At 41.5% G+C, this 26,114-nt stretch overlaps 1 protein-coding gene, 1 long non-coding RNA gene and 1 pseudogene across 6 annotated transcripts in view; 1 reads left to right on the plus strand and 2 right to left on the minus strand.

The window, feature by feature from the left end:
* Positions 1 to 26,114, minus strand: part of fkbp10a (FKBP prolyl isomerase 10a) — a 367,658-nt gene that overhangs the window by 215,236 nt on the left and 126,308 nt on the right. For 4 of the 5 annotated variants that reach the window (XM_089122621.1, XM_089122620.1, XM_089122623.1 and 1 more), the window contains exon 8: positions 22,544 to 22,686. In XM_089122621.1, coding sequence (XP_088978747.1) covers positions 22,544 to 22,686 — 143 coding nt within the window. Of the gene's footprint in view, positions 1 to 21,051; positions 22,346 to 22,543; positions 22,687 to 26,114 lie in introns of those variants that run through there. The other variant, XM_089122624.1, reaches the window with a different exon arrangement.
* LOC148970949 (uncharacterized) lies at positions 356 to 2,417 on the plus strand. Its single transcript, XR_016147218.1, has 4 exons — positions 356 to 600; positions 846 to 923; positions 1,052 to 1,103; positions 2,048 to 2,417. It is a non-coding gene; the product is annotated as an uncharacterized LOC148970949 (long non-coding RNA).
* Positions 13,996 to 16,438, minus strand: LOC148970950 (uncharacterized; annotated as a pseudogene).

The raw sequence follows: 26,114 nt of genomic DNA on the forward strand, positions 1-26,114 counted from the left end.
CTAGTCTGGCTGTGAATATACGTCCACTGGCGTCTTTTGCACGTCTAGTCTAGCCAGACAGAAAAAAATATCCGTAATTATCTTTATGAAATACACGATTTGTATACAATGTAAATTATAATCAAAAAATGCCCAGTGTAGTCAAGTGATTGCAAAGCCACTGCATATTATTCATGTTGTGGATCAGTTGTAAGTTGACGTCCAGTAGGTGACGTCCTTTACACGTGCATTTATAGTCCGTCGTGACCCGCTATGAAATCCTTATGAAATATGAAAAAGCAATTATGCTTACACTTTGGCTGATATTGCAGTAAATAATTTAAATGCCCCAAGTAGTTTTTACGAGGTACGGAACGAATCTTGCGCTACTCCTGCACGGACCCTTTATTAGTTCGGACCATTAAGGATATTTCATATTTCAGGTCCATGTCAGGTTGTGTTTTGCATAACATAATATCCCAAAACGGCTCTGTGATTGACTGTGTTTATATCTTACACTATAATAAAATTAACTTTTTGTGCAGGTGAGGTAATGCACAATGAAAATAGGCACACATCTGGATGGAGACTGATTCCTCAACCATGGCCTCAGCTTTAAATGTAAAGTATTGACTGTACATTTTTGTACATTTGATTATAAATACTGTCTGTATGCAAATAATAAATCTTATGTTATTGATAATATTTGGAATGTAATGTGAGTGTATTATTGTCACAAGACAGTTAATGTACTCTCTATAAGGCAGTTTTCCAGTTTTGCTCTGTTCCAAGTCTCTAACCATACTCTAAAGATTACCAATTTTGTGATCACTTTTGTGAATTTTATTTTTCAATTTGTCCTTTAGGGTGACATAACGAACAGCCATCTGTCAGACGTAGAATTCAGGAATCCTTCTCCAGGCCATCTGGCAGAACCGAAAGAGGCATGGCATTTTTCTTGTTTTATTTCCTTCACAAAGTTTTGTTTGTTTGTTTTGTAATGGTGTTTATTGATTAAGGTGTCTTTACTTACTTAAAATATTTTTCACCCATTTGTTTTTAATGTCTATAGTCACCAGTTCCAAATTCTGCATTATCATCCCAGTCCCAGAGGACACCCCATTGTATGTGAGAACTTTGCTATTTGCATCTTATATTTTTACACAATTTACATTGAATACAAATATAGAGCCTATGTCTGTCATTGCTCAAGAAAAAGCTAAAGTACAGCCAGTTAATTTCATAGTATCTAAGTCATTATTACACTGTTAAGTGAACATTTGAACTGCAGTCTTATTACACAATTTAAAATATGCGCAGACCAGGTGTAGCCAACCCTGGTCCCCGAGAGCCACTACCCTGCTTGTTTTCCAACTATTCCTGCCCTTGCAGCTTCTGAAAACACACCTAATCCGTTAATAGTCAGCACTCAGCAGTAGGACAGGGATAGTTTGGAAATAGCAGGAGTGAGGCTCTCGAGGACCAGGGTTGGCTACCTTAGATTTAGTCATTATGAATGATCATTATATGGCTACAATAGTTTACTAGGTAGAATTGGATAACAATAAGTCTAAATCCTTGCTACACCCACAAAGTAGGCCTAGTTAAAATAAAGGTCCCACTTTATATTAAGTGGCTTTAAGTACTATGTACTTACATTGAACAATAAGTACAATGTAATATTGTGTTCCTGTTGTATTTTAAAACACTTTTGCTGCTATTGAGGTGTGATATGGGTAAGGTTAGGGACAGGTGTGGTGGTATGGGTTGGTTTAAGGGTAGGTTAAGGTGTGAGGGGAGGGTCAACTGTGTAATTACAAATGTAATTACATAAATTAATTATAGCTGTAATTACATGTTGGAATTTTAAAATATAAGTACAATGTAAAAACAAGTATTTACACAATAAGTCCATTGTATCATTATTAATTTCAATGTAGTTACATAGTACTTAAAGCCACTTAATATAAAGTGGGACCAAAATAAAACAATATTGTTTACTGTTTTTTTTTTTTAAATTTATTAAACTACTCTCTTATTTAAGTCTGTGTTATGTTTTCATGAACAGAATTTCCTAATGTTGTCTTGCCTCTTGACCGCTGCATTCGGGAGAGAACACAGAAGTGAGGGTATACGTTAATGTTTTTTTTCCAGCCATGGGGTTGTCCTATCCAAAACTGAATTTACATTTTACAAATATTTACATTTTGAAATAGGTGGTACCAGACCCTCAAGGAGTGCTTACCCCATGTCAGTTCAAAGTATTATATGTGGTGTGGAGTTCGCTGTCAACCTTTGTTAGAAGTACAAGTATTTAACCAAGTATCAAATGATTATTGATACCATTTTTATCACTCGCTGTCAATTCAGTCAATTCAGATTCTTCAACATGAGAATCAGTTCCAGTTTCAGCTACTTTTCTTTCCTAAATTAATCAATGTTTTTGGACTAATCTGTTAATTTAATTAATGGTTCAATTGCTCACTCAAAAAGACAGTCACTTGTCGCCACCCTGTGGCTTAATGATGCAAGTGGCGCAAACACAGACAAGCGGAGTTACAGTATAGGCTACAAACAGTGAAAAGTCAAACACATTCGAAAAAACGTTATACAAATATATGTATACAATATAATAATAATGGCAATATATTTAATAGGGTGCTTGTGTTGCTATTGAGCTTATAATTTCCACTGTCTTTAATCAAACTGAAATTCTGTCGGAATTTAAAACGTTTATTGAAAAACAGCCATAAATTTGAGCTACTTGCATTTTATCTTACACTGTATGATCGTTAACTGAAGTGAAGCGTCGCGTTGGGATTCGCGCTCGGCTCACGCTTCTGTGAACAAAAATACTGCATTCTTTGGTCTCACGAACATTTTGACATTGACGAGCGGGTGTTTGAGTGGTGAAGCAGATCAGATGAGAAGGTCAGTTATCGTCGCGATGGGAGAATCATTGCAGCAACAAATTAGAGTTAATATTACGGGTACGACCCTATCTGGTTGTTTTTTTTTTTATTCACGAAATTGGATTAGCAACTAAATGATGCGCATCAGAGGGAATTTAGAAGTGGGTATATGCAATGCCGACTGAAAAGGAAGTGGGTATACGCCGTATACCTGCGTATACCCTGCACTACACCACTGCTTAGACCCCTTTAAAGAGTCTATTAGCGAAACGGGTGGCCATTAGGTGAACTACATTCAGAAACTTATTAAACGTACTGTACAAGAGACTGATCGTGATTGAAGGCCCCGATATAAGGCAAAGTTTGTTTTATTTCTTCGCTTAGAAACCGTATTAAGTTCAGTGACATCGTCTCCTAAAGCATCAGGTTTAGGATCCTTCTTATGTTGCTTCAACTATTTAGAAGTCATGACAAAGATATAACTGTCACGAATCTGGTCCATGCACTTCCGGTTGGTCACCACCAGAATCCAGTGTTTCCTGGATTCACCCTTGGCCTAGCCCTTTGGACTCTGTTTGTACCTCGTTTGGATCATTGCTGTTTCCCTGGATTATCTCTCTTTGCCTTGCCCCTGTTGAATATTGTTTGCCGTTCGTCTACCCACACCTGCCCTAAGGATTTAAGGTACACTTATTTTTTTGTCAATGTTTTTTATTTTTTACTTTTTTAAATAATCAAACAATATCAGCAAATTATACCACAAAAAAAGTGGAAAGAGAGAGAGAAAAAAGATAAGATTAAAAATGATTGCACAACAGCCCAGGAGGTGGTAACATGCATAACTCAAGCAAAAATTTATGTTCACTTACGAGAGGTTCTCTCGTATTGCGTAAGCTAGCTTACGCTACGGGAAAGATTCATCTTTGCTGAGAAGTTGAAGCCAAAAAATGATTCCATAATTTTGTAATCATTGTCAACGCAGTATCTCTGAGGCAGACCATGAGCGAGGCTAGCTAGCAGCTCATTGGTTCGCTCAGAGAAAATGCACGAGCCTATGGGAGAGCGGCGTTGAGCCTGCGGCCAATGAGCGGACGGCGCTTGCTCATTGCGTCAGAGCCCGCCGAAAGGGGCGTGGCTATAGTGTATAAAACTGGCTCTCCCAGGCTCAGTCGTTGATTCTTCATCATTCAGCAAGCTACACGCATCCGCTGTCCTGGGAAGAAGCCGCCGTCGTCAAGAAGGCACCTTCTAGCGAGCTCCGGAGACTGAGGAAGCCGGCCGTCTGCCACCTTCAGCCGTCCTGCAAGCTAGCGCCGTCCGACGCCGTATCCTTTTTGCCTTATTCCATTCACAAAAGAGCTCGAGCGTCTTTTTCAAGATGCCTCGAATTTTCTGCGGTTCATGCCGCTCTCCACTCGAAGAAGGAGACCGCCACCTCATCTGCGCTCTCTGCCTTGGAGTGGAACACGCAGAGCTCGCCCTCGCCAACGGAGGATGCGACCACTGCGAAGACCTGCCTCTGTCCTCCCTGCGGGCACGACTGCAGGCGGTCAAAACCGCTCCCGCGCCGCCTCTCACTTCGCCGCGGAAGAAGAAACGCCGCTCCCAGAGGCCGCCGGAGCCCCCTGCGGATCCATGCGGGCCGCCGCTGCCGCCCACCAACCGCTCTCCCTCTCCGCCCCAGCCGGACATACAGTTGCCGCCGAGTGGCCGCTCTGTCGCCTCCGACGACACCGCGGAAGAGAAGGACTGTTGTTCGCTGCACGCTTCTGACAGCAAGGACTGGTTGTCGATTGGCTCTTCGACGAGAGAGTCTGCGGGGACCCGCACCGGCATTGAAGAGGAATTGTTGCGTCTCCTCTCACAGGCCGTCGACCGCCTGGGACTCGAGTGGTCGCCTCCCCCCGAGCAACCACCGAACCGCATGGATGGTAAATTCCGGCGCCCGGCCCCCGCCTGCAGCCGGGCTGCACCATTCCTGCCTGAGCTACACAACGAGCTCACTAAGTCCTGGAATGCCCCTCTTTCGGCTCGAAACCGCTCCGACGTGTCCGCCTCGCTGCGCTCAGTGGATGGAGCCGCCGAGAGGGGATATACTGCCATGCCGCCCGTCGAGGACCTGGTCGCCGCTCACCTTTGCCCGCCCTCTGCTAGATGGCGTTCTTCCCCTACGCTTCCTTCGAAAGCTTGCAGAGCGACCTCCACTTTTCATGCTCGCGCCTACGCCGCCGCCGGACAGGCCGCTTCAGCGCTGCATTCCATGTCAGTCCTCCAAGTGCTACAGAGCGACATCTTGTGCGAAATGGCAAAGAGCGGTAGGAACCCGCCCATTCTTTCGGATTTGAGAAGCGCTACGGACCTCTCCCTTCGTGCCACTAAAGCCTCCGCACAAGCCCTGGGGAGATGCATGGCCGCCCTCTGTGTCGCTGAGAGACACTTGTGGCTCACGCTTGCCGACATGGGAGATTCAGAACGTGCCGTGTTCCTCAACGCGCCTATCTCTCCGACCGGCCTCTTCGGATCTGCCGTCACGGGCATCGTTGACCGCTTCTCCGAGGTACAAAAAGCCACCCAGGCCATGAACTTGTTCCTGCCCCGCCGCGCCAGCACTTCTGCAGGCCGCTCTCACGAGCCCCCTGCCAGAACCCCGCAACAGCGCCCGCCTCAGTAAGCTCAGCAGCCCCAGCGTAGACAGGGCGGCCGCCCTCGCTCTCGCTCTGACAGCCGCCGCAGACAGCCTCCTCCCCGGGGGCCTCGACCCAAGATCACGCTGAAGCCTGATCAGCAAAAGTCTGCCTAGCACAGCTGAGAAAAAGACGGCCCTCTCCCGCTGCGGCCGGACCGCCGTCAAAGTTTCGTCCTCTGCTAGTCCCCGACGCCTCACCGACTACAGTAGTGTTTACCGCCACAAACAAGCCGGTTTCCCTGCCCGCTTGTGAGCGACAAAAAGCTGTTTTCACGGCTACCCAGAGAGTTCACAGAAAGAGCATAAAAGCCTCAAGTGTAAAAAATGTGCCCACAAGCATGTGTTCACTCAAACACACAAGCACCATGCCCCGTGTCTCCCACAGAGCCCATTCTCACAGAGCGGCCACTGACCGCTCTAGTAGCAGAAAACATAAACACGCCCACGAGCCCATGTGCGTGTCCCCCCTCTGCTCGCTCTGTCTCACGGCCCATAAACTCCTCTCTGAGTGTAAGTCCCGTTGCCACACACACTCTAAGCGCGCCCACACACAGTGTGCAGCCCGCTATGTGCAGCAATCAGGGCGAAATCGCCATTAAACCACTAGCCGCATGCTGCGAAGCGTGGGGAAGCCATCCCCGGCATCTCCCCGTGGGTTTTAAGCATCATAAAGAATGGCTATCTATTACAGTTTCGTCGCCGCCCACCCCGCTCACGCGTTCGGCTCGAATCCGCTGTCAGCCCAGCTGTGATGAACACGCTCCGCTCAGAGATGCGAAGCTGCTGCAGAAGGGCGCAATAGAGAGAGTTCCGCCATGTATGACCGAGTCGGGGTTTTACGGCCGTTATTTTCTTGTTCCCAAGAAAGACGGCGGCCTCAGGCCGATCTTAGATCTCAGGGTTTTGAACAAAGCGCTCATGAAGAGACCGTTCAAAATGCTCACAGTCAGAAAACTCCTCGCGCACGTCCGCCAGGGGGACTGGTTCATCTCTCTAGACCTGAAGGACGCCTATTTTCAGATCCAGATAAATCCTCGTCACAGGCCATTCCTACGTTTCGCCTTCGAGGATCAGGTTTAACAATATGCCGTTCTCCCGTTTGGCCTATCCTTAGCACCCCGTACGTTCAAGAAGTGCATGGATACAGCGCTCGCCCCCCTGCAGAGTCAGGGGCTGCGCATTTTAAACTATATGGACGACTGGCTGATTCTAGCACAATCTCAGACGGAGCTTCTGTCGCACCGTGCAGTTCTCCTCAACCATCTGAAAGCGCTGGGACTCTCTGTCAACTGGACAAAGAGCTCTCTCCAGCCCAGTCAAACTATTTCATTCCTTGGAATAGATTTGAACTCTATCACGATGAAGGCTCGCTTATCCACACAGCGCGCGCCGTGTTCAGCGTCTAGCCGCCTCCTTTCGGATGGGTACCCACACATCCCTGAAGTCTTTTCAGAGGATGCTGGGTTATATGGCCTCAGCCTCCGCTGTACTACAGCTGGGTCTCCTGCACATGCGCCCCCTTCAACTCTGGTTAAAGAGCCGCATATCCCACCGCGAGTGGACTACGGGCCGCCAGATTATCAAGGTTACACAGACATGTATCACTGCACTGCAACCATGGTCAGTAACCGATTGGTTTCAGAAGGGCGTTACCATGGGAACCTTTTTTTGCCGAAAAGTCATCTCCACAGATGCGTCCAACACGGGTTGGGGTGCGGTCTGCGAGGGCTCACCGGCCGCTGGCCAGTGGTCGAGCCAGGAGAGTTCCCTACACATAAACTGTCTGGAAATGATCGCGGTCGAGAACGCGCTGCTGTTTTTCCTCCCGCGCATACACGGTCACCACGTCCTGATTCGCTCAGACAATATGGCCCTGGTGTCATACATCAACCGTCAGGGCGGGGTCAGATCCAAGAATCTCTTTCATCTGACGCGCCGCATCCTATTGTGGTCCCAGAGTCACCTGCTTTCGCTCAGAGCGACGCATGTACCGGGCCATCTGAACGACGGTCCCTGCACACTCAACGGTCCCCCGGAGAATGGTCCCTGCACACTCAAACAGTTCTAACATTGTGGCGCCTATTCGGCAGAGCAGAGATAGATCTTTTCGCGTCAGAAGAGAACGCTCACTGCCCGATATTCTTTTCAAAGAGCGAGGACTGGCCCAGGATTGGCCCCGCCGCCCGCTCTATGCTTTCCCCCCGATTTCTCTGCTACCGCAGGTCATTCAGAGAATCAGGGACACACGCCACCCGGTGCTCCTCATAGCCCCGCGCTGGGAGAATCAGATTTGGTTCCCGGAGCTCACGCAGCTGTCACTGACAGCCCCGTGGTCCATTCCAATCAGAGCAGATCTCCTCACTCAAGCTTGCGGCATGATCTGGCATCCCCATCCACAGCGCTGAGCGCTTCATGCATGGGTGACCAACGACTACTCGTCGATTTGCCCGAAGGAGTTCTGAACACGATCAAACATGCCAGAGCGGAATCTACTAGAAAGCTCTATGCTGCAAAATGGTCTGTGTTCTCTAGATGGTGCACCGACAAGAACTTGGACCCACGGACGTGCGAGGTTTCGTCTTTGCTCATGTTCTTTCAGGAGATGCTGGATAAGGGCAGGTCCCCATCCACTCTAAAGGTTTATGTGGCAGCCGTCGCGGCGTTCGCTGAACCCCGGCGCGCCCAGTCGTTGGGCAAAGACGAGCTAATCATCCGCTTCCTCAGGGGAGCCAGAAGGATGAATCGCCCTCGCCCCCCCACGGTGCCGGTCTGGGATCTTTCTATAGTTCTAGAAGCTTTGAAAGCCCCACCGTTTGAACCACTCGAGTCCGTGGATCTAAAATACCTCTCGCTAAAAATGTCTAAAGGTGTCTAGGTGGATAGTGGATGCTATTACCTCTGCTTACGCCTCAAAAGACCTGCCTTGCCCGCTGGGCGTCAGGGCTCATTCCACCAGAGGCATGGCCTCATCGTGGGCATGGTCCTGCGGAAATTCCATTCACGACATTTGTGTGGCTGCGGGATGGGCCTCCCCCTCCACTTTTGTCAGATTCTATAACTTGGAAGTCCCCGCCTTACAGGCTAAATTACTGGCGGTCTAGTACTATACAGCTCTCCTATAAGAAGCTGCACTATTGGGAGTCCTATCACAACCGGTTCGCCCCTTGTGCTTCCCCCTATGTGCTTATGCATTATACGTTTACGGCCTGCTATGCCGGCCGCCTTAAGGGCGTATGCATTAGGTGATAACGGCCGCTATGCTGGCCGCCTTATTGTCTTCTTCCACTTTAAGATTTCCCCGGTGTTTTCCCCCCTGGGATGCTTAGTGGTTACATAGCGCGCACGGCATTGACCAGATGTTCCCGTAGCGTAAGCTAGCTTACGCAATACGAGAGAACCTCTTGTAAGAGAACGAATCGGTTACCTAACGTAACCTCGGTTCTCTCTAGATGAGGGAACGAGTATTGCGTTCCCGGCCGTGCTGAAAGAAATCAACGACTGAGCCTGGGAGAGCCAGTTTTATACACTATAGCCACGCCCCTTTCGGCGGGCTCTGACGCAATGAGCGAGCGCCGTCCGCTCATTGGCCGCGGGCTCAGCGCCGCTCTCCCATAGGCTCGTGCATTTTCTCTGATCGAACCAATGAGCTGCTATCTAGCCCTGCTCATGGTCTGCCTCAGAGATACTGTGTTGACAATGATTACAAAATTATGGAATAATTTTTTGGCTTCAACTTCTCAGCAAAGATGAATCTTTCCCGTTAGCGTAAGCTAGCTTACGCAATACTCGTTCCCTCATCTAGAGAGAACCGAGGTTACGTTAGGTAACCGATTCGTTTTTTTTAATAGCGTGTGTTTACATGATGACTGTGAAATCAGTGATCCATTGACAATGTCTTTATGTACTCACTATGTACGCAATGATTCAGCTATGTCTTATTAAACCTTTGAAAAGTATGGAAGTAAAATAATGCCAAATGTTTTAGAAACAAAAAAAGCCTGTTGAATTGCATTAATTGTCAAAAATAGGCATTGCATTAACCATGCTTGCATTTTAATGCATTGTATTTTTAGGGCTTGCATTTTTCATGGGCTGAAATTCAGCATGGTTGAATATTTAAGCTCTGAATATTTCAATTCAAAACATTTCAAACACATTTTCATTACCAAAAATTCAATAATCCATATTCACCTTTAATATTTCACTTCCAAAATATTCAAACTGTTTAAAAATAAATCCTATAATATCCAACAGGCAATTTTCGATTTATTTTGTTTTGCTTTGCAAATTCGCTTCCACAAATTCAGTGATTCCGGTCACTGTATTAGTCCATTAAGCTACGATATCCTTGAGAATGATGAGGTATTGAGGGAAACTGATTATAATCCCGTTCATGGCAGAGAAAGCTGATAACATGTAGGGTACACAGGGAAAGTAACAAGGAGAGTTATTGAATTAAACAAACATAGCTTTTGTGTCTTGATCATACAGTAGGTGATCAACCAGAATGACACTTACTGCCACCGCGGCAAAAATAAACCAGCCGTATTTCAAAGTCGGCCGCGAAATGACCACCAGGTGGCGCAAAGGGACATTTAGCGAAAGAGAAAAGTAATTATATAAAAGTAGCCTACATTTAAATAGAATATTGCTTTAAATATAAACGTATAGCAGAACATTTTATTACTCAAAAGTTAAAATAGGCCTATCTCGCAGTCAGTCAAAATAAATTGGGTGCTTTCATGAGGAATGAGAAGACTGAATCAATCTTTTTGGTTTAGTTTCGTTTTGAATTGTTCTGTTTACAAGTTGACATTTCAATTGCTGTGTCCCAATGTGAAGGCTGCGTACTTCGAAGGCTGTAGACTTCGAAGGATGCAGTCTATTTGGCCTTCGAAGGACGCTTCATGTAGCCTTCGTGGGATTTCCTAATTGCGCAACCAGGTGTTCCCTATTACTGCTCCTGGCGCCAAGCAACGGAGCGAGAGTACAGCTGCCACCCTGATCATTCATTTAATGAAACTGAGTAAACAGCTATGGAGAAAGGCTATTGTCATTTTGTTGTTTTATATTTTACTGGAAATGTTATGTTTTATATTTTCCTGTCTTTAAATGAGGGGCAATATATATAAAATCACATAATTTCAATTCACATAACCACTAAAAAAATATTTCGAGTCATGTATTTTCGGCTCAAGAGTTGGCCAGAGCTGGTTTAATGCTAGAGGCTGCGTCCTGAATAGCCAGATTACACTGTAAACTGTTCAAATATTGGGTGTTAACCTACGTAAATATTGTAATGAAATAGCCTAAAAAATAATAATGATAAAACGTAGGCACATATATAGCCAATAGCCTATTCAAATGTTAATCGTACCATACGATTTTGTAGGGTTTTCTTTTTATTGTCTAAATGGACCATGGTGAATATATTTATACAGGCTGTCAATCCTATTTGAATATTTTAAACCAAATATAAAAAGTCCAGTGCAAACGTCGTTACTCCCGCTCGTCGTCGTCAGCTGTCAGTCACAGTTGCTAGGCGACAAGAACAATCCTCCGCAGGCTAGACCGGTCCGAGCGCTTCAGGTGCGCACTTTGATATGGGACGAAGTTGAAGTTAGCAACAATTTGTTAATATTGTGACAATGGACCAACAATTTGTTACTTTAATTTTTAAAATAACCAGTGGGAGAATGTAAGGAACTTCATACTGCGATAGTATTCATGTACAAATGTGAAGTAGCCTACCCTTTTCCCTCACAGGACCACAACACTACACATTTTACATTAAACGACACAAAACAAAAGTATATTATAGTTTAAATGTATCAACCTTGCAAACACTCAGAGACCCTTACAAAAATAAACAAATATCCAGAGCCATGAATTCTCTTTTGTGTACACATTTAAAGTTGCATAAAATAATGAAATAATGAATAATAAAGAAATACAATGTACAAGAAATGCAATACAATGCTATAAAAGCCGTTTTCGCATTTCCACTTGACAAAACCATGCAATGCTGACGAATGAGTTAAGATGAATAATAAGAAGAAAAAAAACGAAAAAAAAAAAAACAAACAAAAAAAAACTTTTGGCTTTTAACACTGGTTTCTCTGGCTATTTGAGTAAATAAAAACATAATACTTTTACATTTAAATGTGAATTTGCCGTCCACCACTGAACTCTCGGCCACCCTTTTTTTAAATAAAAATGCTGTCGTCACCCGCGCAATGATTTATGAACCTGATGTCAGTCATGTGGAAATACAGCCCACTACTACATTTCAGTTCAGGGAAGAGTTCAAAAAATGATTGGTCGACATTATGCATGAGGAATACATTTTGGTAAGTTGTAGCAGACTTTCAACAGTGTTCGTGTTCTTTTACTATTAGCTAGTAGAGACGATCGGTTCACGTGCGCTAGGGATCTGTGGTGTAACATGTACAACCGCCAAAACGGTATTTATTCTTTGAATTGTGTAATAAAATTGACAGAATCTGAGAGCTTAACTAACCTGCTTGCTAAGTGTCAATTGCGTGTCTCATGGTGAATTTGTTAAGAGTTGGCAGCTCTGAATGGCGCTAGGTTGATCAACATCAGTGAATGCTGTCTTTCAAATTAATTCAAACTAACAATAAAAGTGTAATATGAACAAAACGAATACCAGAAACTTCAAATAATTGCCCAAGCTTTTATTTTCCCATATCGTCAAAATGCACCAGCTTGTTTTTGAGACAGGCGTCTATGAGGCGGTCTTCATCATTTAGTGTTGAGATGTTGTTCATTGAGTCTCTGATCTCTAAAAATCTCCAAATGCTCCACGTGAAACTGCGGTCTTCCAACCTTTTACTATCATGTCAAATGATTTGAATAACATGCGCGATGGTAGGAGCACAACTCATTTTCTGGAGGTATACTGCCCCCATCTGTTATGGAATATGGAGTAAGATTTGATTTATTATGTCAGATGGCACCTTTAAAGATTTTTTGTCACGCATGAATGCATGTCTATTTCCTTAATATTAAATATAAAAACGCAGACTGATATTTTTCTAATGTCTGGACTCCTTTAAGGGAGTAGCATGGATAAACAGATGTTTCAATATATTGGTATTAATTATTTTTCTGAGAATTTATATTTCAATTTTTGACTGAAAATGCCACGCCCATAACAGGTATTATTCTGGCACAAAAAAGCGCAGTAACTACACATTTGGTCAAAATTGAGTTAACCTTGAAATGGGCTTTATGACATGTGTTCTGTCTTGTGAAAAAATATCTGGGTTAAATTATGTCCCATTTCGGAGATGCATTACCAAATAATCTGCCCATAACATGTTTGACTGGCTTGGATAAAAACTTTAAAGGACTTTTTTTCCGTTTTTTTGTTTGCATAATTACTGCACTTTGCCTTTGTAGGGCAGAATTAGTGTTCGACAAACGCGGCAGTGCTCACTTGAATTTATTTTTCTCATAACAGTTTTTCCACGCGCTTAGCGTATGTTTTCAATGGGAGCGCCGCGTTTTTTAAACGCCATGAGTGTACTCAAAGCAGCTCCTGAGAGGCTGGTATTTTTAGTATGTCGTTTTTTCTTCAAATAATTCAAGAACAATGTTTGGTTTATTTTTGTAAAACTTTAAAACTGGCCTTTACATTTCTTGACGATTCCTCTGGTAGCTTTTGTTTGAAGGCATTCAATTGCTCCAAAAACACTAACGTTAGTAAAATTAGCCTACTGCACTTTATCACAACTGGTTACCGGATGCGCTCGGGAAGAAATATCTGTAAAACAATACTCAAGACATGCCTAACATGCCAGGTGGTAACTAAATAACGTTATTTTAACGGGTTATTTGACATTTAGCAAAACATTATTTTCGGGTTTTACCACATTAAGTGTCAGAACAGGGCCGTCGCCAGAACAAACCAAATGGGGGGGCATTTAATTTTCATAGGGGGGCACACTTTTTTAAATGATCTGAGACATTCCAAAACAACAACCCATATTAAGCTATAACTAAAATAAGTGTTCAATAAGTGTAAATAATTGTTCAGTTATTCGAACAAAATACTTCACCATATGGTCTCAACGTCTCTGTTTATTTTATCTTAACATTTCCACATTTGGCTAATATTTTTTGTCAATGCATTGTTCGTCACTTACATAACACAGTGCCATCTAGTGTCTTTCTTGAGTAGTAACAGGCACAATCAACGTAATGAATATAATTACATACAAGTCCAATCTAAAACTACACCAACAAAAACAATTTGAACAATTTGACAAAACAATTTGACTTATGACTCAACTTACAACAATAATAAAAAATTTAATACAATTCAATGCATTGCATTGCATAGGCTACTGCAATACAAATGCAATAGCAGGCAAGCATTGTATTCACAATGAATTAAAATAGCTGAAGGCGGCGCGTCTCCGAGTGAAATCTCCGAAGAACTTTATCTTTCCATTCATGTTGACACTTGCGTGTGAGATCCTTCTCAAATGCCAGCTGAATGAGCTGGGCCTTGCATGTGTGGCGCATAGAACGTCTGTGGTCGGTGAAAACATTCCTCAAAACTGAAAATGAATTTTCACACATTGCGGTTGAAGCACCAAGCGTCAATCCAGTCTTCAAAGCTGTTAGAACACTTGGCATTGCTTCTAATGTTGTGTGGTACTTTGAAAGGAGATTTTGTGTTGTCAATTTCGCTTTTCCTTCTTTGTTTAATTGTGTAGAAATAAACTGTTTAGCAACGATACATTCTGTTTCAACGATGGTTGATTTTGTTAATGACATGATGTGCTGGAGTAACTTCGGATTCAAAAATTGATCGCTTTCTGGGTTCAAAGCAATCAGCGATTGCGCAAGCTGTGTGTTGCGCTCACCGAAGCGATGGTTGATTTCTCCAAGAAGTGTGTCAAGTGCACTGTAATAAAGCCTCTGTAGCTTTGGTTTGTCATTGTCCTTTTGTCCTGTTGTTTCTTCAACGAAATACTGGTGTAAATTCTTATTTAGTGTGCGCTGCCGTTTTGGAGGTGCGGAAGTAACATCCAAATCGGTGACGGTGACCGCATCCCACAGCTCTGTGAACTTGGCCTCACAGCGGAGTTCACTCACACACTTAGTGGCACTCACGACCAGTTCCAACCCAATCAACAGGTCCATGTCCTCACTTTGCAAAAGCTTGTTTGGGCCATCCAGCAACATCAACACTGTCTTTACAAAGTGTGCGATGAACATAAACGCAGGCTGAGAAATTTCCCTCAAAAGCCCAATGGCCTCCATCCTCACATCAGCACCATATGTGCGCTCTGCGTCGATCTCCGAAAGCAAAGAAACAATTTCCTTGAAAGACTTAATGATCGCAGATACTGTTGATAAATGTCCTGTCCATCTCTGCTCAAGAAGTCGCTTTAATCGCTCACCTTTGTACTGCGCCGAAATAGTAGGCTTCCGAAAGAATCTGTACAGGGTGGAACATACATCAAAAAAATCGGTGACTGCTTTCTCTGCTGTCAAAGTGTTCACAGCCACCAGGTGCAGCTGATGGTTCATGCAATGAACATATGGAATTTCTCGGCCCAGCTTTTCTTGGAGTAGTTTCTGCACACCGCCATTCTTTCCAGCCATAACAGAAGCTCCATCATACACCTGACTTAAAATTTGTGACGTGTTCAGTCCGGCTTTTGCCAGTTCTTCCATAATTTTGTTTGTCAGTGTGTTGGCATCACCGGCATCTGCTGTAGCTATTGTGAGTAGACGTTCTGTTGTTTCATGTAATGCAGACACGAAGCGAATAACTATAGATATGTTCTCACATCCAGTGGGGTCCCGTGTCCCATCCACTTTAATAGTATACCACGAATCGCCCACCTCTTGGACAATGGCATCAGTCACAACGTTACTCATTATGGCGATCAGTTCATTTTGCATATCCGGACTTGTGTAGCTTGCATTACGGGGGATGTGTTTTATTATTTCAGACAATGTAGGGTCTTTCTTAAAAGTCTAATTCAACAGGGAGAGAAAAAGACCACTACCATCCTCTGCCATGTCATCAAACGCACCACAGCTCCCTCTGAAAGGTAACTGATTTTCTGCGAGAAATCCCACAACATCAATGAGAGCAGACACGTAATAACGATTTCTGCTTAGCTGATCAAAATTGAGAAGTGTGGAAATTTCCCTTCCACTATCCATGCGCATCTGGTGTTCTTTCCATCTTGCCAGACATGTCAAATGTTCTTTTGAATTTGCGTGTTTATGGAATCCCTTGTCTTTTTCAGCGGCATGTTTCCAGTCCCGGTACCCTTTAACTGTGAAAGTCGAGTCTACTACGGCGTGCGCACTATTGAACACTCGACATGGGAAGCAGAATGCTGCATCAGCTTTAACACTATATTCAAGCCAGTCACGAGTCTGATACCATAAAGACACAAAGGAGTGATTTTTATTATTAAACAAGCGAGCAGGGTATCGCTGTAAAATGATCTGATTTGGTCTTTCATTTCCAAGATCATCAATGGCCTGCAGATTCGGCCCAGTCACAGCGGCGGGCCCGGCGGCGATCACGTCACTAGTAGTAGGCCCATTCATAATTACACCCGCTGCTCTGTCTACGCTTTGAACTTGTGTCTCATTAGACAAATTCTCCATTCCTACCATAGCTCCAGAGTTGTCTCCGCTGAAATTGTTTTGGTCAAAGTTGTCTTTGTCAACGACGAATCTTTGAAGAACTTCCTTATATCCATAATTGTTGTAGGCCTACAAAACCGCCAAATTTTTATTCGGAGATTCCATGTAATGCGCAGCGCAGCTGCGCAAAGGAATTACGTATAAACAATACTGTATGCTTAACTAAACGAATTACATGAATTATATTACATATACAATTACACAAAAAACTGCATATTGTAATTTGAATAAATAAAACTACTAACACAAAAAATAACATATTGAAAGGTCTGCTGCTGGAAATTTGCCATTGGCTGTGGTATTTGAATAATTAATGAGGTAGGTCTTTGCAAGATTTGGGTGCTGTTTCGGGATGTTTTAACAGTCATTTTTGAATATAATTATACTTCAAGTTACATTCTGTGTAATCATTCATTGAAAGATCAATTTTCTGAATAATTTCTGAATATAATGTGTGTTATGCATTTCTACCGTTGTAGAGATTACTGTTCTCGACCGTCATATAAGTTCCGCTTTCACCTCCACATAGTAAGGGAGAATTAAAATAGTCACAAACGTACTTAAGGGTTGGGGGCACTGTAAGTCATTTGGGGGGGCATTCCCCCTTGCTGACGGGCCTGTGTCAGAATATCCATGAAATCCAACAAAAGAACGCAACCTTAGACAAAAAACAAAGACAAATACCCAACGGAAAAAAAAAATCCTTCAATTTTGTATGGTACATTGTACCGTATTTCTTTACATAATCTACAGTGTATTTAAATATCAGAAACATAAATAGTAAATATTATTTGAAAACACTGAACAGTTGTGATCCTGGTTAAGCGCAAGCCGAGCGAACAAGTGTGATTACGGAGCTCCGGTGTGATTATTTTAAATGAAAACACAAATGTAAAAACACACACTTTATAAATATATATATATATATAAATTGCCTCATAAATCTGAGAGGGCACGTGCCCCGCGGTTTGAATAGGCACCTCTGATCGTTTCATAATGTTTTTCTCACCTTTGATTAACATGTGTGCAACCCCACCCACATTTCACAGCCATTTATAAAAAAGACTAGTGCCACATAACTTTATCTGAACTTCTTTAAAAAATTGAACTGTCGTCAGACCATGGACACCTCTTCATTTTACAGTTCCATGATGAGGAACACAAGAAAGTAATAATAAGGCTACTAATTTTATTGTTGTTCAATATGAATTTAAACTGTCTTCTGCTTTTAATTATTATTTATCACATTACACAATGTTTTAATCATTCCAATATTGACAGAAATCATTGGATGAAAACAGACCCCCTATAGAGACAGCATTTTTTTTTAATAAACAGATAGTAAAATTACATTTTAAAATTCAGAAATTGCTGCTGTTTTGCACAATGTCCTGCGACTTCAATGCGACTGGCTTATTTTTGCCGCGGTAGGCATTTTTGGCATGCTTAAACACAAATGCTGCCGAGTAACGTGGTTTAGAGGCCTAACTGCAAGCCCTGAAAATGTTTTAATTTTATGATCATTTGGTTTAATTTATTACTCTTATGTTTCAGTTAATAAATAACACATTAAATTAACACAAAGTAAAAGACAAGTAACCTATTGACATAGCCTTTCTAAATTATAGAAAAACTGAGCACATAGCCTAATGTTGAAGTGTACCTACTTTGCTTAATGGGGGGGTTGACTGCTTTTTTTTCTGTGCATGATTATGCTTATGGGGTGCAATATAACATGTATTCGTGTTTTTTCTTTTTTAAAAAGTCTTATTTTTCATAAACTTCACCTTTATTGTAAGCCACGCTCTCCTCTGTCCCCTGAACGAGCGGTTGACTTCCTGAGTCTATGAAACCACTCCCTCAGAAACTTGTGGTGGGCTCAGATTGGTTCGTTTGGGCGGGTGTGTTGTGATTGACTAAACTGTCGCTCACGTTGTCCGGAAGGTTAACGCCCATTACCTTTACGGGCGAAACGGGCATGCCAAAGGTGGATACCATAGACATAGACGGTGGATACACGTACCTGTAAATAATGATGTCGAGACTGCAGTAGGCTATCAGTGAGGCAGAATCAGACGAGAAAGCCGCGATGAAGAAAGTCAAGCAGAACCTCACCACACACGGTTCTTACTAAACGTTTCTGAATGATAATTTGCCACATTTTTTAACCATATGTACGTTTGTTTTACACAATAGCATCTGACTGGCAACGATAGCAACTGACTGGCTACTAATGTTAAACACAAACAGCGTTGGCAAGTTTACGTTCTTGATCAAATCGAAAATAACGTCATAAAGCATATACACATGAAAAATACATTTACAACATTAGTACTTATACAAAATTCAGGTCCACAATGTTTGTACGCAGTGGTCGTAGACACAAAATACTAGCATAACTAGTAGCCTAGTGGCTATAAAGCGCTGGCATTTGAGAAAAAAAATAAAAATAAAACACAGGCTAACGTTATGTCTGGAATTATACATGCAAATACAAAGCTGTCTTCCGTAAAATGCGCAGCACAGAGAGCTAGATTACGATCGTCACTTTCAGGAATATAATCAAACATAAATGGTATCCATTGTTGACGAAGTAACATCCGTGGGAAGCTCGAACACAGAAGACCTGTCAGCTGGGTGAACACAACTCACTCGACGTGCTGCAAAAATATGCGCATGCCCTTTCCTGCATATTCCGAAGGGAGTGGTTGATGCAAATGTGTGGGTTAGTGACGTACCATAACCCAGCTGTAGTCCAAATCGAGTCGTTTTTGTAGGCGTTTACACTTCCTGGTTTTTAAAAGACGATATCTCTGCTTGCATTGAACTTTCAGCGCTGCAACTTTGCAGACTGTTCATGCACCATCAGCAACATTACACACTATTTAAAATGAAAAAAGTGAAATCGCAGTCAACCCCCCCTTTAAATTTGATGGAATAACAGAGGTCTATTTTTACTTCACATTTATTTCATTTTTAATTTACTTTTTTCATAATTGTTATTATGAATTCGTTTAACTACAATGTTAACCTTGAATTAATCTGCAACCTCAGCTCTCAATGAGCAGTGGCAAATTATGTCGGACACTTTAAATAAATAAACAGTTAATAAACTCGCTAATAAATAAGCTTCAACGGTAAAACATAAAAGCTGTAGGCCATAAGCATGTAATGAGGTTCGATCTCGGGTCGTTTGGAGGCACATGAAGTCGAGGTTAATGCGTTAACCACAGAGCTACCATTAAACTGCTGATGCATCACCGTCTTATACGCTTGTAAAGCCTCAGTGATGTAGCCTAATATGTTTCTACTGCAATGTTTTACGTTTTCATTATTTATTCAATTTAATTTCAGTATTGTGATTAATTAATTCATTAATTAATTTAACTACGTTTCATTGAATTAATCTGCTACCAACATTCAATTGCTCTGAATGAGCCGCGGCTCGGCTGCAGGAGATTACACAAAAAACGAACACTTTTCAAAGTCTGTGATTGTAGCGCCTCTTAGCGGCAAAAGGCAGTAAATACACCCCAAGTTTTACCGCCGCAGCAGAACTGCAGCGGTAAAAAACACATTCTGGTTGATTACCTACTGTATTTATCCACATATACTGACCCAGATAATCATCACAAAAACTTAAAGGCACTCTATGCAAGATCTGTACCTTAATATAACAGCTTCAAAGTCGTTTCGGTGGTAAACAAAGTCATAGTAGGGCGAATCATCCTGGTAGTGAAGCTTGGCGCCGCCGGAAAAACCAGCCATGCAAGTTTGAGAGTGGCGCCCCTGACACAGCTTGTGAGAATCACGAAATGGTTTACGGCAGCGACGTCACACACATAAACAACAACATACTGTATGAAGCTACTTTTGCGCATCCAAGAAAACTCGGTCAGAAATGTCCAGAAAAAGGGAAAGAGAATCGGACCGTGCAAGAAACAGGACAAGAGTCCACTCGGTCGGGCTTTCACTCGTTGGCGCGAGCTTAAAAGCAGCACTGGATTGTAACTGCGACGCTGACCTGGTGATCTTGTTGATGGACTTAAATCTCTCTTACTCTGGAAGTAAATCTCTTATTTGTAAACTTGTTTGCATTCTATGTTGTATGTTGCTGCGCTGGCTTGTAGTATGTCATTTTTTACGGTGCTGTTTATTCACCCGTTGTTGATAATTAGACCAGTAATGTCTAGCTAGCTTTCGATTACCAGAGCTGTAGACTTCCTAACAAACAGTCGTTTATCTTAGTCTTGTTGTTTTTTTTCGTTATGTTTTATTGCCGAGCTTGCCACAAGAGCTAGTTTGCCAGCTGAACTCAGGTGTTGTGATGTGTATTTATCACGTAACTTTAGTCCTGTGTTTGGTTCGGATTTCTTATGGCGTGCATGGTTACTGTTATATAAACTTTATCTGACTAACAGTGCACTTCCCGACTGTAACTTTACTTCAAATTGTGTTGATTATGAATCAATTAAACCTTGACGCTGTTGATGTTGATTCTTGCGATTATCACGAGGACATAGTTAATATCTCACATAATTATTAGGACATATATAAGCCTAGAGGTTGAAAATAATTGAACACAATTTGCTATAATGATAAATTGTAATAATCATGTCCAATGAAATCATAACGGCCAGTGTAATGAAATAATGTCGAACTTTATTGATGTCATCTGACATTTTGTAATGTTTACATTACAATCAAAAAACATAAATGAAATTGTAGTCCAAAAACTATAGGCTATTTACTTCTGATTTTGCAGAAATCATGTAAAAACGTTATAAGCCAGCAAACGCGATAGGCAAATTTATAATTAAAAAGCAGTCTAACACTTGACAGTAGTTCAGTAGATATGCAGTAATGGCAATAACGTTTTTTTACGACAGTGCAAGCACCACAGCGGCTCTAGAGGTCACTGTTTTACAAAAAAAATCTGAGATTGCATGGTGTGGCTTTAATGCATGCTCAATTGCTGTAAATTATTTTTTTGAATGAATGGCTAGCTCTAACTGTTGCTCTGGTCTTCTTCAACAACACACGCTTGTACCTCCTGCTGGTGAGGTCAACTAACAGCAGATGGAGAGTATGCTCGGTAATCTACTGCTTTTCCTGCAGTTCCTGGATGTCAACGTTGAATTTACTGTCGAATTTGAACCACTGAATTTGTGGAAGTGAATTTGCAAAGCAAAATAAAATGGACCGAAAATTGCCTGTTGAATATTATAGGTTGTATTTTTAAACAGTTTTAATATTTTGGAGGTGAAATATGTGGTAAATATGGATTATTGAATGTTTAATCATGAAAATGTGTTTGAAATATTTTGAATTGAAATATTCACAGCTTAAACATTCAATCATGCTGAATTTCATCCCATACAAAGCACGGTTAATGCAATGTCTATCTATCACTTAGTGCAATTCAACAGGCTTTTATGTTTCAAAAACATTTGGCATTACTTTACTTCCATAGACAAGTACGATCACAGAGGAACATTCAAATCTATATTGGCGCTGCTGTTGACCCAGAGAGAGCAGTCATGTATAAGTATGAAACAGCTTAACAAACATTTTTCAACCACACAGTATAATTATTTCTGTACAATAATTTTAATTATCACATGTAGTACTGGGATATAAATTTATAGTTTTGAAATAAACACTGAACCACACCAGAACAGACTCCACTTTCTAGAGGGGGCTCTAGCCTGATTGATGGTATCTATCACCACTGGTGATAATCTACTCAAGTCTTCCACATCCCGTCCAGGGGCCAGACGTGGAGATGCCAGAGGCGTGGGTATGGGTGAGCTTGCACAACACCTGTGCAGTAGGCTTTCAGAGGGAAACACATATTTGTATAGACCCCGAGGCTAGCTGTTTACCAGTGCATCCATGCTGAGACGGGCATCAATCAGGGAATACTAAAGAGGACAATGGGAGTATTCCCGGAAAGCGAACAGATCCATTTGTGCTTCGCAGAACTGACTCCAGATCAACTGGACCCCTGTGTGTGGAGTCTCCACACACCTCGAAGTGTCATTTGCCCTGACAGAGCGTTCTGAAAAATATCTATTTCAGAAAGTAGCATATTTTTGCTGATAACTTTTGGAACAGCCTTTGGAATCCTAGTTGAGAGATTCACTATGTTTCACTATGTCCGTGGTGCAATGAAATTGAAACATCACTTTGCACAATCTGTGTTGACATTTTTTTAAAAATGCATATAAAAGTTTTTTTTAATAGTATGGTTACTGACCTCCATTGGTGCCATGTGCGAGGTGGGGTGGCACAGTGATCTCTCTCCTCTCTAACACACACATTCCCTGCAAACCTTCATCCAGACCAGAGATCAACTTCCCTTGACCTAACGTGACACGCGGGGGTTCTGGGTAGTCATCTCTGCAGACAATACAAGAGATGACAAGACAATATGAGCTAATTGTGGAAAATATAAACTACTTATGAGTAATATTGATTGATAATATCTTAGTCTACAAGCTAATGAAATGTCATGTGGCATGTCATGTGGAAATTCACGTCTTTTCAGTATCTATTTTTGTGTGAAAAATTAAAACACAAAAAGTGTCTCAACTGTACCCAGTCTACCCTAAAACTCAAAAACTCATAAACAACTTGCATTATAAACAGACTTTCACTAATCCACTAAAAACAGATACATCCTGTATCTATCCGGTTTAGATACGGGATGCATTGTTTTTAAAAGGACTTCACATACAAATAATAATAATAATAATAAATATAGCCTAACACAAAGTTATAGGCCTATAAAAATAAAACATTCAGAAATTGTTTTATGATTAACATATTCCTGTCTTAAGTGAACTCATTTAAAGTTATAAACGCAAATAATAGGCCTAATAATAATATGCTATTATTATTACATTTAGGCTACATATTTAGACGCTTAAAAAATGAAACAAAGCAATTCGTCAAATGTCAGTCATAATACAGGTTAGACAATAATAAAACAGGGCTGAGATTATCACAAATAAACACAAGATTTTGACGCATAGGCTATCCAAGTGTTTGTGCACAAAAAATAAATAACATTGACTTTTTGCCTTTAGTAAACATTTAAAATATTCGCAAATAAATATGAAAAAAAAAAAAAAGATTTTACTTTCTAAAAACTATATTTTGCCCGCAGTGCTAAATGAGAAGAGCATGTCTCAGGAACCATAGAGAGAGATGATTTATAGGTGATTTATAGGCTAATCATAATAAATGTGTCTGAAAAATAACGACGTTTTCTTGTTATTGTGAGTTTACACAAATAAAAGTAGTTGCAAATAATGTATTATGTATTATGTATTTTTTTTCTGTATGACCAGAAATGTTAGATTATTTTAAATTGTTCCACTGTTGATAGGAACATGCAAGTGTTTGCGGCCGCGGCAGTGACATGCAGTGCGCACTTCACACAAACAGTTGGATATGCGTTAACAACCTGTGTTTGTTTGTTAGAATCTTAGCCCATTATTATTGTCTAAGACTGACATTTGACGAATTGCTTTGTTCTTTTTTTTTTTGTGGATAAAAGCGTCTTCTGAATAGGTCTATGTAGCCTAAATGCATTTTGATTTGATAGCTAATTATTATTTGCGTTTATTACTGTAAGAAAAAATGAAGTGGACATTGAAGATCTCAAAAATGAAGTTTATTACAGCATCAAAAATGAAGTTTATTACAGTCGCAAGGCACACAAAGCACCTTGGGTTCACCGGCGTCAGAATGAATCTTCAACCTTTTATCCCGTTACTGTCCTCTTAATGTAAATGAAGTAGCTCTTGTTGTAACAGCTGTGTTCTGTCTTTGATCTTCTTTCAAATAAGAACGGCCAAATGTTTAAAGTAATTACGGCCAAATGTTTAAGGTGATAACATCTCTTTGAAGCCCCCTAATCAAGATGGTTCTTGAATTACCCACTGTCTTTCCCACTCTATAGGTGATAAACATGACTCTGCGATTCGTTTAAGATTGTAAGGAATTGATTATATGATAAATAAGCTCTTTTAAGTGAAGGAACATTTCAATATAATCTATATTGGGGTGGAAGTTTGATCGGAGCAGACTATAATTTCTTACAGTCCCCCGTTTGATGCTCTTGGCCACAAGTAGCATCACATCCACTCCCTTTTCCTAAATAACACCTCCCTTTCCTGGTGGGCAGGTGCCCAGTGGCGGTGCCACCCTGGCTTAGGTTGCTCCCCTATGGCCATCAGAGAAATCTTACCCGTCATCGGAATCACACTGGTTACAGCTCTACTTCACTTGAGCAGACTTATCATAGTTTGTGTTTGAATTTTTTTCATTTTTTTTTTGGAAAAGTATTTCTTGGGTTTGAGAGAGGTAATCAAGAACCATCACATCCAACGGGAACATCCAATATTGATCAGAGAATTATCTTCAGCCTGATGTTTCAACATGGAACACAACATAACATAATGGACTGACCGATAATAAGAATGATACATACAGTACACAAACAGCATTTTTAAAGGTAACATCCCAAAGTAGAATAGGCAATAGCTAAGCTCTCACAGTGTGAATCAGTGATGTTAGCATATTGGTTTAGTTTTGATAACTCAAACATTCAACAATCAATAGACAGTATAGTGTGTGTGTGTGTGTGTGTGTGTGTGTGTGTGTGTGTGTGTGTGTGTGTGTGTGTGTGTGTGGTTTTTCATTTTCACAGTGTGGACATCCTTTATCCACATGTGTGCATCCACTTGACAACAATATATCTAATGCAAATGAGTATACTTGTCTCTTCATGTTCAGTCTTTGTGTCTTTGTGCATTTCTTAGAGTGGGGTATGTCCTCTGCACACTTGTTTTCCATCAATGTGCAAAGACTGCTGTCCGTAGTCTCTGAAAAAGTTTGATCTCTTCTCGTTTCTTTTCTCATTGTCCATTCTTTTTCACATGGACCATAAGTCGTTGCATAAGAAGCTGTCACTGGTGTTGTTCGAATCTGTGCCTCTTCATCAGTTCTATCCAAAGCATGGTGGTTCTCAGGGTTTCTAGATCTTTCAGGCCTGGATTTCTGGATCTTGTAGGTCTGGAAATCTCTGTATTCTATTCTTTTCTTGAGAGAATCCCCTGGCTCCACTGGTTCTACTTCCTTCTTTTCCTTCAAATGACCATGTCATCTTTCTCCAGGATGTTAACCGTTTCAGGCAAACATCTCGATGCTTATATCTGAAACACTGATCAAAAGAAGAGGTTGCCCCCCTTTCCCCCACAATCATCTTTTCACATTCAAATATCAAATTCACAGAAGTTTAATCTCAGAACATCAAACATCGGTAACGTTTTACAATTTTTTTTATTTCTAAACATAATGCCATTAAAACATGTGTTATAAATTACAACTTGTAACGAACGAAACTGTGTATTTACATGCATCACATTATAAGTGCAGTGTGCCCTTTAAGAGTATGATCGCGTTATACATGAAAATGTACATGAAAATGTACATGAAAATGCGCTATGAGTAATGACGCTGTTGAGTTGAGTGTTTGTGAGATCCACCGTAGATGCTAGCGTGCTCTACCTCTTTATATACTTTTGTTTTCACCAGTTTTATTTTGTGACGCTGAAAGAGTAATCTCTCGTGTTTATTTTGTGACGCTGAAAGAGTAATCTCTCATGTGTGAGAGGATCGCGTTGCCTGGGTTACCTGCCATTAAATGTGCGTGATACAGCCTTTACGCCTCTAAACTCTTTCTTTTATTGAATTCGTGAGAGCTATCCTGGTAAAAGCCTTACAATTGGCGCCCGAACAACTTGAAGCTGGATCCGTCA

This window comes from Pimephales promelas, chromosome 18, assembly GCF_988280905.1.
Source record: "Pimephales promelas chromosome 18, fPimPro1.hap1.1, whole genome shotgun sequence".
In the NCBI taxonomy this organism is placed as follows: domain Eukaryota; kingdom Metazoa; phylum Chordata; class Actinopteri; order Cypriniformes; family Leuciscidae; genus Pimephales; species Pimephales promelas.